General features: G+C 42.4%; 1 protein-coding gene across 2 annotated transcripts in view; it reads right to left on the reverse strand.

Annotated features, from left to right (window-relative positions):
- Nucleotides 1-265: 265 nt before the first annotated feature.
- ERICH6 (glutamate rich 6) overlaps nt 266-17,548 on the reverse strand; it is a 30,143-nt gene continuing 12,860 nt past the window's right edge. The window contains exons 9-14 of one of the 2 annotated variants that reach the window (XM_070576338.1): nt 17,368-17,438; nt 16,349-16,494; nt 10,373-10,458; nt 8,788-8,943; nt 6,117-6,345; nt 266-595 (exon numbers count right to left, since the gene is read on the reverse strand). In XM_070576338.1, the coding sequence (XP_070432439.1) occupies nt 332-595; nt 6,117-6,345; nt 8,788-8,943; nt 10,373-10,458; nt 16,349-16,494; nt 17,368-17,438 (952 nt within the window). In that variant the 3' untranslated portion in view covers nt 266-331. The remainder of the gene's footprint in view (nt 596-6,116; nt 6,346-8,787; nt 8,944-10,372; nt 10,459-16,348; nt 16,495-17,367; nt 17,439-17,548) is intronic. The other variant, XM_008521455.2, reaches the window with a different exon arrangement.

Raw genomic sequence — 17,548 nt, forward strand, 5'->3', positions numbered from 1 at the left:
CGCCCTGCTGTGAGGCCGCAGCCCCCGTCTCCACGGCCCCTCTCTCCCTTCACCCCGGATTCGGGCAGCCGGCGGTCCCCCGGGCCGCCACCCCCGCGCTGGCTCCCCGGCCGCCTCCGTCCCGAGGGTCGCGGGCCCTGGGCGCTCGGCCGCTGTGCTCGCTCGCGGGGTCCCGGGGGCGCGCGGTTTAGTTCTCCCACCAAACTCAGGACGTGCTTTATGTTTATAGCAGCATATTTCTTGATGTTTCCTAGTCGTTTCATCCGCTTTTCTTGAAGTCTCCCACATCCCCTCTCAAAAAAAGAAAAAACGGAAGCGCCGCGGTGCTTGGCTAAATCTTCTCGTTTATTATAGCTGCTATGGTGGTTATGGTGTCCTGCCTCATGCCGGAGTTGTGGCAGAGGGCGAGGAGTCTCACAGCAAGGCAAGAGAGGTAGGCAGGCTGCTGCAGCCTGTCCCACGCCTGGCTGGAGGGGAAGAGCGCGCAGCCCTCCAGCTTGTGGAACAGGCGCCGGATCTTGATGAGACTGGCCAGCAGGAGCAGGTCGTCCTGGTTCAGGTACCGGAGCACCGGGATCTCCTCCGGGTTCTGGAGCTTTCCAGCAAAGACAGAGAGAGGGGAAGCTCAGGGTCCGGGAGAGGAAACGGTGCCCGCGGCCCCGGGGAGGCGGGAGCTGCGAGTGGCGGCCGGATTCGGGGCAGGTTCCCTCTCGAGTCTATCTATCTACAAACGGGCAGTGGTGTTACTCTAACCTGAACGGGGAACGAGCCGAAATGCTGCGGAGACCCGAGAGACCAGAGCAGCCCAGCCCGAACAGAATTTGGCTACTTTCAAACGCGTATAGTTTCCTTAAGTAATTGAACCCGCACATCCTGAGGGCACGCAAAGATGCTGCAAACGCCGCCCCTGCCCTGGGAAAGGCCCGTCGGGGAGGCGTGGCGCGTGCTGGCCGGTGGAAGGCAAGCTGAACTACTTGCGCAAGCAGAGGGACCACCTAGCTGCAACTCACGGCATCCTTCTGCACTTTCATCCCTCCTCCCATCGGGAGGGAGGAAGGGGGGAGGAATATGAGATGGATGGATAACGAAGAATGGATCTCATTTTTAACCTCCCTGCAATCCCAAATCCCATAAAATGACAGAAAACTTGTTTGGAGAGTAAATCAATAATGGTTCTAGGAAATAGGAAAGATTTTTATCCGCAGGAACAATCTTAAGGAACTCCTAAAAATCAGAAAGCAGATGGGACTGCTATATCCGTGTAGAGAAATGACCAAATGAAACCACTAAACCCCGAACACACCCATTCTGAGCTCACAGTCAAGGGCAATGAGAAGCAGCAGGGCCCCCGAGGTGAGTATTAGCAGGACCCGGTGGGAAGGCCCCTCGCCGCCCTCTGTGAGCCCGCTGCCCACAGGCTGGCTGGAAGCCTGGCCCTGGGCTGGCCACCTCCCCTCACCAGCACAGCCACTTCTCCACAGTTATCCGAGACCAACGTCAGTGAGCAGAACACACGGGAAAACGGGGATTCTCAGTACAAAAGTGAACACACAACCAAGAATCGCCAAATATCCGGGGGAATTTGAGGCCCTGGAAGAAAGGCCCTGGAGTTCTCTCTCAGAGACACTAACACTCACAGAAACAGAATGGGCAGCCAGAGGAAGACTTGAGAAAATATAGTTAACATTCTCTGAGGGATTTGAAAGAATTATTGTTGTCGAGGGAAAGAAATAACTAGAAGACTTGGAAGTTAATTCTATGCATATAGAGAAAAAGATATGTTACCAGTTTGACAGTAACCATTAAAATATAACGTATTAAAAGATTGAGTCTGTGAGGTTGAGGAAAGCAACAGAACCCAGTGGTAGGCTGTTTGCAAGAGACACATCTAACTCAAAATTACGTAAAAAGGTTGAAAATGAAAGGATAAAAAAATGTACCTAGCAAATGCTAACTTTTACAAGAAAGCAGGTGCAGCAATTTAACAGCAGATGGAATAGCAAAGACCATTAATAAAGAAATTTGGAATAATGCATAATTGATAATGTTAATTTTTTTGTCAAAACCCAAAACCCTCAGTGATACACTGAGTCACATCATGGGCACAGCTGAAGAGCCAGTCAGGGAGGCAGGAGATGGAGCAGGCACGGGCGTGGAAGGAACCGCTCACGGAGAGACTGCCGACCTCTTTAGCTTCCTAACCACAGAGCTTCGAGACACAGAAAGCAAAACCGATAGAAACAGTAGGAAAAACAGACAAATCCACAATCTTATTGGGCAACATTCACACATTTCTCAGGAATAAACCACCACTATAAAAAGGATATAGAGAGAAGTGTGAACGGAACAATTAACCATAGACAATAATATACTTTTGGGGGGGTCAAATATACATGGAACAGTCATAAAAATTATATAATCAACCACAAAGAAACTATCAATACATTTTAAGCAGCAAGGAAAAAATGCAAGCTGTACTCCATGACCATTTAGAAATTAACAAGAAAAGGATAGTACATTTTTTACCTATTTGAAAATTCAGTAACTACTGAGTAGAAGAAATCAGAATAGAAATCATAACCTGTTTAGAGGTGAGAGGAAACCAGAACGCTACATATTAAAACCTGTGGCATAGGCCAAAGGCCCTCGAGGGCCAGGGCTGAGGGGGGATGGAGCTGCCGTTTTCACAGGATGGGACCGTGGCTTCTACGCTGCTGAGTAAGACTGGAAGCCACTGGGCGGTTTTGACCAGACTTATGTTGTCAAGTATCACTCCAACTATTGTGTTGGAATAGACGTAGGGAAGAGCAGAAGCAGGGAGAGTCATTAGGAGGCTCGTGTAAACGAGCGAGGGAGCAGGCACAGGAGGCAGACAAGGCTGACAGGCTTGGAGGATGTGAGGAGTGTCAGAGTCTGGTGATACACTGGAGGCAGAGTTGGCAGCACTGCAGATAATAGATGTGGGGTCGTGATAGACGGGAGGATGACCACTCCAAAGTTGTGGGCCTGAGCACCTGAAAGGAGGCAGCTGCTGTTCTCTGGGATGGAGAAGACTGAGGGTGGTGCCAGCTCGCAGATCTGATTTTGCTCTGTTAAGTTTTTAAAGCCCTCTTAGACACCCAGATGGAGATGTGGGGTTGGACCCGAGGTTTACAAGTCGAGTACATGGAGGACCCACCGGGAGAGCAGACAAAGGTGACCAGCATGTGGACAGTGCTTAAGAACCAGAGGCTCGGGGAGGTCACCTGGAAGTGAGTGTAGACAGACGAGAGGAGCCCAAGGAAGCCTGGGCCCCTCCACGGGGAGGAGAGGGGAAGTGAAGGGAACCTGCAGAGAAAAACGAGAAGGAACAGCCCCGAGGTACAAGGAAAATTGGGGGAGAGCAGTGTCCTGGGAGCAAGGAAGCAATGCTGCCAGGAGGAGGCAGTGAGCAGCTGGTCCAGGACTGCCGAGAGGCCACTGGATTCAGCATGAATTAGCTATGGGACATTGGAAATACTGGGTAGCAATTAAAAATAAAGTAGACAGGGGCTGGCCCCATGGCATAGTGGTTAAGTTCAGTGCACTCCGCTTTGGTGGCCCAGGTTTGCAGGTTTGGATCCTGGGGGCAGACCTACAGCACTCATCAGCCATGATGTGGCGGTGACCCACATGTAAGGTGGAGGAAGACTGGCACAGATGTTAGCTCAGGGCTAATCTTCCTAAGCAAAAAAAAAAAAGTGGACAAATATGCTTGGAAATGTATAAATGGAAAAACCTTTAGTACTTGTTAAGTAGAAAACAAAAACAAATAGAACCCTACTAACAGTACAATTAATACAGTATAATCCAATTTTTATTGAAAAAGATGTATGTGGGGGCTGGCCAGGTTGCATAGTGGTTAAGTTCGTGCACTCCACTGTGGTGGCATCCCACATACAAAATAGAGGAGGCCTGGCATGGATGTTAGCTCAGTGACAATCTTTCTCAAGCAAAAAGAGGAAGACTGGCAACAGATGTTAGCTCAGGGCCAATCTTCCTCACCAAAAAAAAGAAAAAGAAAAAGAAAAAGAAAGATGTATGTGAATAATTTATGAAAACAAAGAAAAGAGAAATACACAATACATTTTGGGTGGTGATTTCCTTTGGAGAGGGGGCAGAATTGAAGGTGGAATCTCATTGTTTTACTCTTTATTTTTCTATATGATTTGAATCTTCAAATATGACAATGTGATCACATGTCACTTTTTAGTTTTAAAAAACTCAAAGGGTGATCATGAGGACAAGGACAATGAGAAAAGTAAAAACTTAACAAATTCTTTCTTTTGCATCAAAATGCTCTTTTTCTGATTAGAATTCATTTCTAAGGAGGGAAGGGTGGAGAGAGCATTTTTTGCATTTTTGGTAAGAATGCATTTATCGTGAGTGTAATGTATCCAAAGGAGGCTATCTTGCATATTTCTAACTGACAAAGAAGCTTGTCTGGAGCCTAACCAGCTGACTGCAGTGGCCAGACTGGCGGAAAGCAGCTCAACCAGAGCGGGGCACATGGTGGACCCTCACGACCGTGGCCAAACCCGCAGTCTCCCTTTTGTTTGGCGTTTATGAGACACTCCTGCCCATGCTGCATATGGAGGTCAGATTTCCTCTTACTGAAAGTATAGACTTTTTAGAGCGTGAAGACACCTTCAACTTTGGAGCGGTCTCTTTCTTTAATAAGTGATGTGGAGCCGGCCCCGTGGCCGAGTGGTTAAGTTCGTGCACTCCACTTCCGTGGCCCAGGTTTTCCATCGTTCGGATCCTGGGCGTGGACACGGCACCGTTCATCAGGCCACGCTGAGGCGGCATCCCACATGCCGCAACTAGAAGGGCCCACAGCTAAAAAAGATACAACTATGTACTGGGGGGCTTTTGGGAGAAGATAAATAATGATAATAGTGATGATGAAATGAAGGTCCTCAGAGTGGAAGGGGCTTGTTCAAAGCCACACACTAGATATGCTGTCTGTGTGCTCTATGGGGACACACAGGTCTCTGTTTATCTCTCTCTCTACATCTCTCTGTATTTCAGCTCTACTGAGGTCTAGTTGACAGACTCTACGTCCACACTGAGCCATCCTTTCCTGAGTACTCAGTCGGCTTGAGCGCCATGCTAAGTGCTGTACATTCTCACTGAATCGTCACAGCAGTCCCCATGGTGGGCATCCTGAGCCCCATTTCATAGTCGGGGGAAGTCAAGTTCACCGTTGAGCTGAGTGGCAGGGCTGAGGGGCCGAGCTACCTCTCTGAGAGCTGAAGCCCGTGCTCTTAACCATCGTGCAGGGCCGCCGTCACGCAGAGTGCACTCTGGGCCGCGTCCTGGCGGGCAGAGGAGTCAGAGGCTCTGGCCGCAGGGGCTCACCCTCCAGTAAGGGAGGCAGCCATGAGGGCAAGGAAGGCTGCAGGCTTCAGCAAGCACAGAGAGGGGGAGTACACAGACAGCCGGGAGAAACTGGGCCGAGGGCTCTGAGGTCCAAGAAGTGTCTCCAAGAAGATGGGGCTTATGCTTGGTCTTTTTTTTGAGGAAGATTAGCCCTGAGCTAACATCTGTGCCCATGTTCCTCTATTTATATGTGGGACGCCTACCACAGCACGGCTTGATAAGTTGTGTGTATGTCTGTCCCTGGGATCTGAACCTGCAAAGCCTGCACCGCCGAAGCAGAGTGCGCAAACTTAACCACTGCGCCACCGGGCTGGCCCTGTATGCTTGGTCTTGAACATGGTTAGACGTATGCTTGGTCTTCAACATGCTTAGAACCCAGGGCTTTCTACTGTGGCATGGAGAAAACAAACGCAATATAAAATCCTGCAGCCAAACCCCCAAAGCAGCACTCCTCAGCCACCGAGTAAACACTCAGAGAATGTGACCCGGATCCAGGACTGAACTAACAGGAATATCTGAGGAAGAAGAAACAATTCATAGGGCTGCCTCAACTACATATGAAATGCACTATGGGTTTGTTTTTTCCTTGGACTCCAAAATTCTTTGTGGACGGTAGCTTACACACAAATATAATCGACCGGTAATAACACTAACAGAAGTTATGTTACTCTTATTATTCTAAATGCTTTAAGTTGCTTAAGGCAAGACGCACCTACCTTCACTTTGGTGCCGACGCTGATTCTTGCCTGTTGGCCCATCGCTAGAAAAGTGATGGAAACCTTGTCTTGTTCTAAGATGCGAACGCCGACATAGTGGTTCAGAGCCAGAAAGACGGGTTTAAATGAGACGAAGTGGGAGGAAGCGACAGCACTGGACCAGTTCCAAGCCCTCACTCTGTTGCCAGCTTGATCCGAATATTGACCTCCCAAGATATTGATGTACACCCTGGGCAGAAACGAAATTGGAAACCATCAACAGTAACATTACAAGTCAACCTTGAAACTGGCCCCGCCACTCACTGTTTAGGCTGGCCAACAGCGTGCGGATGGTGGAAAACCTCAGGAAGTCTTAGGAGTAAAAACACTGTGACTGAATCCTCTACTAATTTGAGGTACTGGGTGCAATTCAAGACCTGTTGATAAACCAACATGGGTCCAAGGGATGGAACCAGGTAATAAAGGAGTCTGGAAAATTATGTGCTGAGAAGGATGCCGAGGAAGCCGGGGAGGTTTAGTGTGGACAAGAAGAAACACAGGAGAGCAGGCTATCCCCTAAAGAGGGGAGAAGACCAGGGCTTGGACTGGCCTCGTGTCAAAACGATGACCAGCGGGTGTAAATTCTGGGGGAGGCCGACCTGGCCTCAGGATAAGAGGGCTGGTTTCTAACAGCACCCAGCAACCGGGCTCCAGGACTCCTTCTAGGAGGCCTCTTGTCAGGGCTGGGTGTGCGAGGAGAGGCTCGGGGGCAGCTCTGAGGTCACGGGTGGAGAAGAGCTCTGCGACGGAGCAGAAGGTGGAGCTTAGACCACCCGGCGTGCCCAGTGTCTGAGCATCGCCAAGGCCACATTTTGCTACATTGCACACCATTCAGCCGTGCATGGTCTGAGATCCAGGGGCAGCAATGACTGCCATTCCACTCAGTTATCTCCTTGTCCTGCTCTCTCATCCTTTTCCAGCTTGGATCTCCATCTCTTTCTTGAGGACAGAGAATAGGAACAGTTCCAGGTATATAGACAGTTGCCTTAGTTTGATAGTGAAGTGTTTCTTTAAAGCTGGATGCATGGGCCATGAGGCCCCCAAAGTAAGATGACTGACCTCTATTTCCCAGTGTTAGTGGCAGTAAACTAATAGCACAAGGACAAATGAGAAATTGAGGGGATTATCCTATCGTAACTGGGGAGAGGGAAAGTTAGTTTTATCTTGACACGTGGGTGACAATAACATTTGGCTAAAATTACTTAGATAAATGGTTTATTTAATAAGCATTCTTTGAGTGTATACCACGTACAGAGACATGCCATGTAGTGGCGAAGATTCAGGGTGAGCCTTCAGGGAACTTCAGTCCAGCGGGGGAGACGGGCTCGCTAGACAAGAGGCAGCCAGAAGGGGCTGTGAGCGTATCAAGGAGTCGTCTCAGAGGGCCCAGGAGTTCAGCTGGAGGGTCACGGGGCTTCACTGGAAAAGGGAAAGTTCTAGAAGCCAATGAGCATCTGGTGACAATTAATGTAGTGCCCCATCAAATGTAATACAGAATTGCCATTGAACCCTAAGGCATTAGCAGAAATTCTCCAATATCCATGGGGCTAAAGATTTGACTACTGCTTTGGTCTAAAAAACACAGATAGCTCCCTGTGTGCTAACTCTCTCCAGTACTGGCAGAGTGTCCACACTTTGGCGGTTATTGCCAGAGTTTCTCCAGATGAGATTGTTATACCTGTAAATAATTTAAAGGGAGTGAATATCTCTTTCTGAAAAGCCCCAAAAGTTTACATTGTATTTGAAGTTAGAACCCAAATCGTCCTTCCGCGGGCTAAGTGAAATAATACAAAGTCACAGAGGGTAGGGGTGGGTAGATCAAAGTGGGCTTAGGATCCTGAGCTCTCTAGGGATTTTGTGTGTCTGTCATTGCTGTTGGTTGTGGCTCCAGGGAGCTCACTCGTTAGGAGTACATCTCAAACGACAACCACGCAGTGCAGCAGCGGCCGCCGCAAATCGCTTCCGCAGACAAGGCGGAATAACACGCTCAGGGCACGGGCTCTACAGAGACCCCAGGCTCAGACCCCAAACTCCCAGGGGGACCATGCAATTTATTGAAAGATCTTTTTTCTAACATTGAAATTGTATAGTTTATATTTTCTTGCTGTTTACAGAAAGAATATGATGAGCTTTGTTTTGTAGGGTTGCCTGAGATTTTCCCACTGAGAAGCATATGGAATAGCATAAATCACAAATTTCTCTGAGTTGAACATTACCATTTAAAAACCACTAACTTAAATAAATCTTCTTAAAGCCATTTTTATCACTTAAAAGGAAAAATAAAGCTTCCAGTTATAAGATGAATAAGCTCTGGGGATCGAATGTACAGCATAGTGATTTTGGTTAATAATCTATGTTATATACTTGAAAGTTGCTAAGAGAGTAGACCTTAACTGTTCTCAACACAAAAAGGAGATGGTAATGGTGTGACATGATGCAGGTGTTAGCGACAGCTATGGTGGTGATCATTTTCAATATACAAGTGTATCAAATCAACTCATTGTACATCTTCAACTTACACAATGTCATATGTCAATTATATCTCAATAAAGTTGGAGAAAAATAAAAGGAAAAATAAAATTTCGCAAAACCCAAAAAACAAAATGGCAGCAGGAGAAACATTGAGGCCTACCAGACATTTCCATTGGGATGATAGCAGGAACTTCTGCCAGAAGAATCCAGCACTGCCAGGATCGCGGGGTTAGTGGGCATGTCTTCTTGGACTATACAAGTGAAACCATTTGTCTTGTTGGGCACTCGAATGATGGCCAGGTTTCCAGATGGATAGCTGAGGTCAGATAAGGTCATTTGAGTTGTTCTAATGGTCCTTGACTACTCTGGGAATAAATTTAATTTATGAGAGAGTCCTCTGAAACTATAAAGTATTCTGAAAATGGGAGGTACTGATATTATAAGAGCATTTTATGTTTTTTGTGTGGATCAAAATATATTCATGAGACGCAAAAATCCTTAACAAAATACTAGCAAATGGAATCTAGCAACATATAAAAAGGATTATGTTCCATGGCAAAGTGGAGTTTATCCCAGAAATACAAGGTCAGTTTAACATCTGAAAATCAATTCATGAAACATATTATATTGTGGGGCAAGCCTGGTGGCGCAGTGGTTAAGGTCGCACGTTCCGCTTTGGTGGCCCGGGGTTCGCCGGTTCAGATCCTGGGTGTGGACCTATGCACTGCTTGTCAAGCCATGCTGTGGCTGCATCCCACATATAAAGTAAGGGAAGATGGGCACAGATGTTAGCTCAGGACCAGTCTTCCTCAGCAAAAAGAGGAGGGTTGGTGGGGATGTTAGCTCAGGGCTAATCTTCCTAAAAAAAATAAATAATAATATTGATAGAATAAGGAGCAAAACACCTGATCATCTCAACAGACACAGAAAAAGCACTTGACAAGATCCAATACTTTTTCATGATAAATGACTCAAAGAACTAGCAATAGAAGGAACACTCTCAGCCTGATAAAGTGTCTGGGAAAAACCCACAGCTGACATCATTCTTAACGAGGAGAGACTGAAGGTTTCCCCTCGAAGATGAGGAACGAAACAAAACGTCCACTCTCCCCACTTCTCTGCAACATTGCACTGGAGGGTCTAGGCAGGGAAATTTTGTGAAAGAAAAAGAAATGAAAGGCATCCAGACTGGAAAGGGAACAAGTAAAACTCTCTCTTTTTGCAGATGACAAGCTCTTGTACATAGAAAATCCCAAGGAGGCCACAAAACAACATTCTAGAACTAACAAAAGAGCTCAGAAGAGTCGTAGGCGATAAGGTCAATATATAAAAATAAATTGTATTTCTATACACTAGCAGTGAACATTCTGAAAATGAAATTAAGAAAATAATTCCGTCCGCAAATATCTCTATACTTATTGCATGTTATATACAAGATATATACAATATATATACACATATATAATATATATATTTATTGTATAACGCTATCATGTAAAGTGGGAAAGTTAAAAACTATTAATAACTAGTTGAAGAATTGATTTGTAAAAAGTTATATATATATATATACATGCTCATAGAAAAAAAGGAAGGAAAGATACATGAAAGGTGTTAACAGCTTTTCTCTGGGTGGTAGGGTTTGTGGGTAATATCTATTTTTTCTTTATGTTTTCCTACGTATTTTTCCTTTATCTTTTTGTGAAGAAATAACCCTGACAGGAATAACTTGTTGAAAGAAAGGATACAATATCTGCGTTGTCCCATCTGGAAACGAAGTCAGAAACTTGCTCCCATGTTTGTAATTCTTCTCTAAAAGCTCATTCCTCACGATCTACACACCACAGAACATAAAAGGACACTAACTATTTTGGATGCAACACACTAAGGACAACACACATCCTTTGCTTGCTAGACAGTGATGCAAACCAGCTCCTAATTTAAATCTGGGGCCTTGCTTCAGCGACAGGGAACAATCCTTAGGAATCGTTAATGATGGTCGCTAACCCCTGCAGATAACTTGATAAAAACTTTCCAGAAGAAATCTGACATTACATGTCTGTTTGAAGGGTTTTTTAAAAAATTTATTTATTTTTAGTTTATACACATATTATTATAAAAACAAAAGAAGATAAAAACCAGCCCCAGGAGAATGGAAATACCCTATATCCTGATTGTAGTGGTGGTTACATAACTCCGTCAAAATTCATAGAACTGTCCATCTAAAAAAGGTGAATTTTGCGGTATGTAAATTATAATGCAATAAACGCGAGTAGAAGCTGCAGTATCTGATGTTTCTACAAGGAAGCCCCTGAAGTTCATTTGAGCCGAACAGGAGTGGAGCGCAGGAGGAGGAAGAGAGACGCGCGGGAGAGATGCCTTCTCACGGCTCCCAGTGTAACTGCTTTATATGTAATGCTCAAGAGGGAGAGGAATTGGTACCCAGTAATGTTGTACAGTAAGCTGGAGATTCAATTTAATTCTACTTATTCCTAATCTTGAATTGTAATAAAATGGATACAAGAAATCCTAGGGCTAAACAGTGAGACAGTTTAAATCGTCATGTAAATGTTGCCATTTATTTTGGAAGATAATACATTGTTTCACTTCTAAAAATTATGAAATATGAAATACATTCAGGTAAGTGCTAAAACATGCTGTTTTGTTAGGAGTAATTGTAAAGTGCACACCGTTGTCATCCCCATCTGGGTCGAGAAAGAGCGATGCTGACACTCTAGAAGCCTCTGCGCGTCGATCCCAAAGTCAATCTCCTTCCTGCCCAGACACAGCCGCTGGCCTGATTTCATATTTCTTTACATTTTTTAAATTTCTAAACAATACAGTTTAATTTTTCCCATTTTGCATTTTACATTAATAGAATCGTACATTATGTATTTCGTTTCTTTCTGTCAACATTATGTTTGTAAGATTCACACACGTCCCAGTGCGTGGTTGTAGTCCAATAACTTTCATTTGCGTATAGTAGTCCATTGTAGGAATTTATCACTATTCTTTTAACCATTCTATTGTGAATGGATATTTGGGTGGTTTCCAGTTAGGGGCTATTATAAAAAATGATACTGTGAACATTCTTATGCACGTATGCTGGTACCCAGTTCCTCTCGATATTATACCCAGAGGTGGAACTGCTGCATTCCAAGAGATGCCTGTCTCCCACTGGAGGCGTAGCAGCGACTGTTGCTCTGATCCTTTCCAATGCTCAGCTCCAGCAGACTTTACATTTTTTTTTTTTTTTTGCCGATATGGTAGGTACGCATGGATCTCTACTTGTGGTTTTACTTTTTCTTTCCCAGGTTACTAATGAGGTTGAGCACCTTTTCATGTGTTTATTGACCATTTGAATTTTCTCCTTTGAGAAGTGTCCAAGTTTTTTTGGCCCATTTTTCTATTAGGTAGACTTTTGTTTGTGTGTATGTGTGTGTGAGGAAGATTGGCCTTGAGCTAACATCTGTTGCCAATCCTCCTCTTTTTGCTTAAGGAAGATTGTCGCTGAACTAACGTCCATGACAGTCTTCCTCTGTTTTATGTGGGATGCTGCCACAGCATGGCTTGATGAGCGGTGCTAGGTGCACACCCAGGATCCAAACCCGCAAACTCTGGGTCGCCAAAGCAGATCACGCAAACTTGACGACTATGCCACCAGGCTGGCCCCTTAGGTAGAATTTTTTTTATGCTGATCTATAAAAATTCTTTATACATTTAGGATACAAGACCTTTGCATGTCATATGTGCTGCAAATATTTCTCCTTTCTTGGTTTGTCTTTCACAGTTTTAATTTTAATTTATCAAATCCTTTATGGATACTGTTTTTTTTTTTTAAAGATTTTACTTTTTCCTTTTTCTCCCCAAAGCTCCCTGGTACATATTTGTATATTTTTAGTTGTGGGTCCTTCTAGTTGAGGTGTGTGGGATGCTGCCTCAGCATGGCCTGATGAGTAGTGCCATGTCTGCGCCCAGGATCCGAACCTGTGAAACCCTGGGCCGCCGAAGAGGAGTGCGGGAACCTCACCACTCGGCCACAGGGCTGGCCCCGATACTGCTTTTGTTTTGTTGGTTAGTAAATCTTTCCCTAACCTGAGATAATAAAGCTATTCTCCTAGATCAAAGAAATCTTTGTAGTTTTGCAGTTCACGTTTAGGTCTTTAATCCACTTGGAACTGATTTTTACATACAAGGAGGTAGTGGTTCCAATTTCATTAAAAAAAAATATAGATACCCTGTTATCCCAGCACGCTGTGTTGAAAAGATTTCCCTTTCTCCATTACTGTGCAGTGCCACTGCTGTCATAAGTCAGCTGTTTCTGTATGCATGAGTCTGAGTCTGGCCTCTATTCTGTGTCATGGATTTCTTTGTTTATCCCCGCCTCAACGTTACACTGTCTTAATTACTACAGTTTGTAAAAGATCTTAATGTCTGGTAGGACATGATCCCCTCCCCCCCGTCGTCTTCTTTGAGAACATCTGGGCAATTTACATTCTTTATATTTCCACGTAAATTTTAGAATCGACTTGTCAGGACCTCCCTTCCCCCAACAAACACAAATATACAATCTTAACTTTAATTACAATTGCATTGGATCTATAGATCAATTTGGGAAGAACGTCATCTTTAAAATATTTAATCTTCCACTCCAGGACCATTATTAGGTCAAATTTGTTCAATGTGATGTTCAAATATTCTATTGTATTATTGCTTTCTTTTTGGTCTAATAATCCTTCTAGTTATTGAGAAAGGTAGGCTAAAGTATCCCATTATGATTATGGATTTTAAATATTTTCCTTTTACTTTGGTGAAATTTTGCTTTATATATTTTGAGGCTATGTTAATATGGAAAAATTCTGTAATGTTCTATCTTCCTGGTGGGTTAACCTTTATCTCTGTAAAGTGGTCCTCTTTTTTTCCAGTGCTGCTCTTTAGAATTTTCAGGATATATCACTTTTATTTATTTACATTTAATCTTTTTGAATCCTTATATTTTAGACATGTCTCTTGTAAACAGTATATGGTTGGAATTTTTTCTTCTTCTTTTTTTTTTCTTTTTAAGGATTGGCACCTGGGCTAACAACTGTTGCCAATCTTTTTTTTTTTTCTGCTTTATCTCCCCAGACCCCCCCTGTACACAATTGTATATCCTAGTTTCATGTCCTTCTAGTTGTGGGATGTGGGATGCCGCCTCAACGTGGCCTGACGAGCGGTGCCATGTCCGCGCCCAGGATCCGAACCCTGGGCCGCCGCAGCGGAGTGCGCGAACTTAACCACTTGGCCACGGAGCCGGCCACGGAATTTTTTCTTTTAAAAAAAAATTGTCCGATAGTCTTTATTAACTGGTGTATTTAGTCTGTTTACACTTAATATAGTTACTGACATTCCTTGATGTTTTCCATTTGTCCCCTCTTATATGTTTTTCTTTTCCTTTATCCTTTCCTGTCTTTTGGGGGGGGGGATTTAAAATGTTATTCTATTTTTTGCTCTATCTTTACTAGCTTGGAAGTTATATTCTCTGCTCCTGTTATTTTTCTGGCTACCCTAGAAATTTGAGCAAGCAAACTTAATTTATCAAAGTCTGAAGTTAAGCTATGTATTTGCCCTTTTTCCAAACCAAGGACTTTAGAAAACAGAAACCGCATTTAGCCTCCTTCCCATTCTGTACTATTCTGTCATGCAATTTTGTTCTAGACTGCTTTTTGAAACCCCATGGGCCATTATTATTATAATTATTACTGTTTTATCAGCCAACTTTTAGTTTAATCCATATATACCACATACCACTTTCTTTGCTCTTCACCTTTCTAGAATCTCAGACTGTCCAACTACATAAACCACAGTCTTTAAAATTTCCTTTAGTGAGGGGCTACTGTTGATAAACTCTCTTTGTTTTTGCCAGACAATGTCTTTTTGGGGCACATTTTCTTGAAAGATATTTTAAGTGGGCGTAGATTTCTAGATTGACTATTTTCTTTCAGCACAAGGAAGACATTCCACCACCTCCTGGCTTCCATTGTTGCTGTTGGGAGGTCATCGGATGGTCTAATTCTTCTCCTTTAAGTGTAAATGGAACCTTCCATTCTCTGCTGCTTTTGAGATTTTCTTTTTGTCTTTGGTGTTCTGCAGTTTGATTATGATATGTTTAGGGTTTTTTCCTTTTTAATTCACCCTGCTTGGGATTCAGTGGGCTTCTTCAATCTGTGGATTGGTCTCTCATATCTGTTCTAGGAAATTACTATCCATTATCTCTTCAGATATTGCCTCTGCCTGATTATCCTTCTTCTCTCCTTCTGGGGTTTTGAGTAAATACATTTTAGACTCCCCATTTCATACACTCTCTTCTATATTCCTAACCTTTTTTTGCCCCCATGGTGAATTTTGATAATTTTTTTTACATTTCTTCCAAGTCATTAGTTCTCTCTTTAGTTGGTCTAATTTGCATTTAACTCTCATCTTCTAAGTTTTTAATTTCAGTTGTTTTCTTTTCACCTCTATAAGTTCATTTTTTTTCTTTTAACACCTGTTATATCACTTTATAATTTTCTGTTCCCTCCATATATCTTCAAGCTGATCTTTTATTTTCATAAACATAGTTAGATTACTTCAATTTTCAAAGTCTTTGCAGGTCTTATTGGATATCATTCCTCTTGGTTTTCAGTTGTGTCTGAGTTTCCTTGTGTTCTTGATTATTTTTCACCATGTGCTGGAATTGAACTTGAAAGATAATTTGTAGGAGTAATCTGAGGGCTAGATGAGTGACCTTCCTCTAGACACGGTTTGGATTTTATTTCATCAGGCACCTCAGTTCACTGCCACCCCTTAAATTCTGTATCACCAAGAGAAACAAGCCTGGTCTCAGTAAGTTAACTTCTAAGAATCTATTCTGAGAAGCTATACTTATATAAAAATAAATTTATACATAAAGATACTCAAAGCAATATTATTTGGTATTAACAAAAAAATTGTTAATAACCTGTATGTCCAATAAAAGGGGAACGGTTAAACAAACCAAATGAAAAAGCACATAGATATTAAAATGATGTTAATGTAAGCTATATAATATCATAGAAAATATTTTTATAATTAAGTTAAGAAAGATAAAAATTACATATATAATATAACTAGAAGTGTGTTAACAAAAACACATGCATAAAAAAAGACCAGAACAGTGCTGACAGAACTTTTAGTGACCATAAAAATGTTCTATATCTGTACTGCAAGATGGTGACCATTAGTCACACACAGCTATTTAGCACTTGAAATGTGGTGAGCGTAACTAAAGAATTACATTTTAAATTTTATTTAATTTTAATTATTTTATATTTAGATAGCCATGTGTAGTAGTTGCTACCATATTGGGTAGTGCAGATCTAGAAAATATTGAAATATTAGTAGTAATTCTGGGGAAGTGCTTTAGACTTTTGGTGATTTTCTCTCCTTCTTTTTAGTTTTCCAAGAGTCCCAAATGTTCCTTAATGTACAATTATCCCATTGTAAAGTAAAAAGGCTTTAACCAAAATAGCCCCCCATAAAACGTATGTACAGCATTGTTAGAAAGTCCAGTAGAAGTTAAAAGGCCAAGTCTGTACCCATTCTTTTTGACAAATGGTTAAATGTGTCCTGTAGCAAAACTGTTATACTCATTATGACAGCTTTTATAATTTTAGGTAAAACTCATCTTTAAAGAGTAGCAATTGAAAAAATGACAAGCTCCTTACCTTTCCACACGCTATCCTGGAATCACAACAAACAATGGATACGTCTTTTTGGTCTAGTTGGAAATCAAATAGTCTGTCATCACTTGGCTTTTTTTCTGGAATATCCGCGGAAAGTTGATAAGAAATTGTTTTTAAGTGCTTTGGATCTAATGGGAAAAGAATCACAGGAAAGTAAATATATGTTTTAAATTTTCTAAAACCTCTCTTCTAAAATGAAATTTCACACCCTATTACAAACGCATTGATTCATCAGACATTTTTTTAATGGGAGAAAAATGAGGATCTTCCTCAAAGTGAAGGCCTTCTTTTGTTAAAATATGAGAACATTCCTTTGTTAGAAGAAAAATGATGATTTTCATTAAGTGGAGTTTTCTGGCCTTATGTTTAGTAGGAAACAGTTGAATATCAAGGAACTTGATACTAGGATTTAGTTTGAGAAAAATATGTATAAATGTATCTTCCCTCTGCATTTTTTCAGTAGCTCTGAGTGGTAGAGGAGGAGCCCAGTGTTCAGGAAGCGCAAGCAATTTACCCCAAATCAGACAACCTATAAAGGAGAAAACCAAGGGTAGAAATCTGGAACTTCTGATTCTAAAATCCATGCTCCCTCAGTTGTACCAGTACCATAGCTAGACTGGCCAGCCAGCTGATGGAACCTATGGGTGAAGAAAGGCATCTGATTCATTTTTGACAGATTTTCCACATTCCAGCTTGGAAACAAAACGGAATGTGTGTTTAGTGAGACAAGACAATGAACTCAAAACTCTTGGCAGCCATCTGGAAAGTGCTCTCTAGATGTTGGTGTTTATTTCAATCAATAACAATAATGAGCTGAAGACTAAAAGCTTCAAAAGCCAGATGACTGAAACACCGGATTTTCTGAGCCACTTTGACTGACGCATTGACTGAAATGAAAATTTTAAATATTATTTTTAAAATATGCCAATTTGAGATCTTGGTCAAACATAGGAGCTTTCTGATGTACAACCCGTCTATCACATCAGCGCTGACGAACTTACCGTCTTCAGGGACATTCGGCTGTTGAGTTGCTATTATTGAAAGATGTTTGGCCATTTGTCGCTCCTGTTTTCTACAAAATTAAAAAGTAGGATACATAAATCTGAAATGTGTTTGAAGCTTAAAACAGCATACTATAAATTTTAACTATTTAAATGCCATCCCTTGTTATTTGCATCTGTT

This window comes from Equus przewalskii, chromosome 15, assembly GCF_037783145.1.
Source record: "Equus przewalskii isolate Varuska chromosome 15, EquPr2, whole genome shotgun sequence".
NCBI classification, from domain to species: Eukaryota; Metazoa; Chordata; class Mammalia; order Perissodactyla; family Equidae; genus Equus; species Equus przewalskii.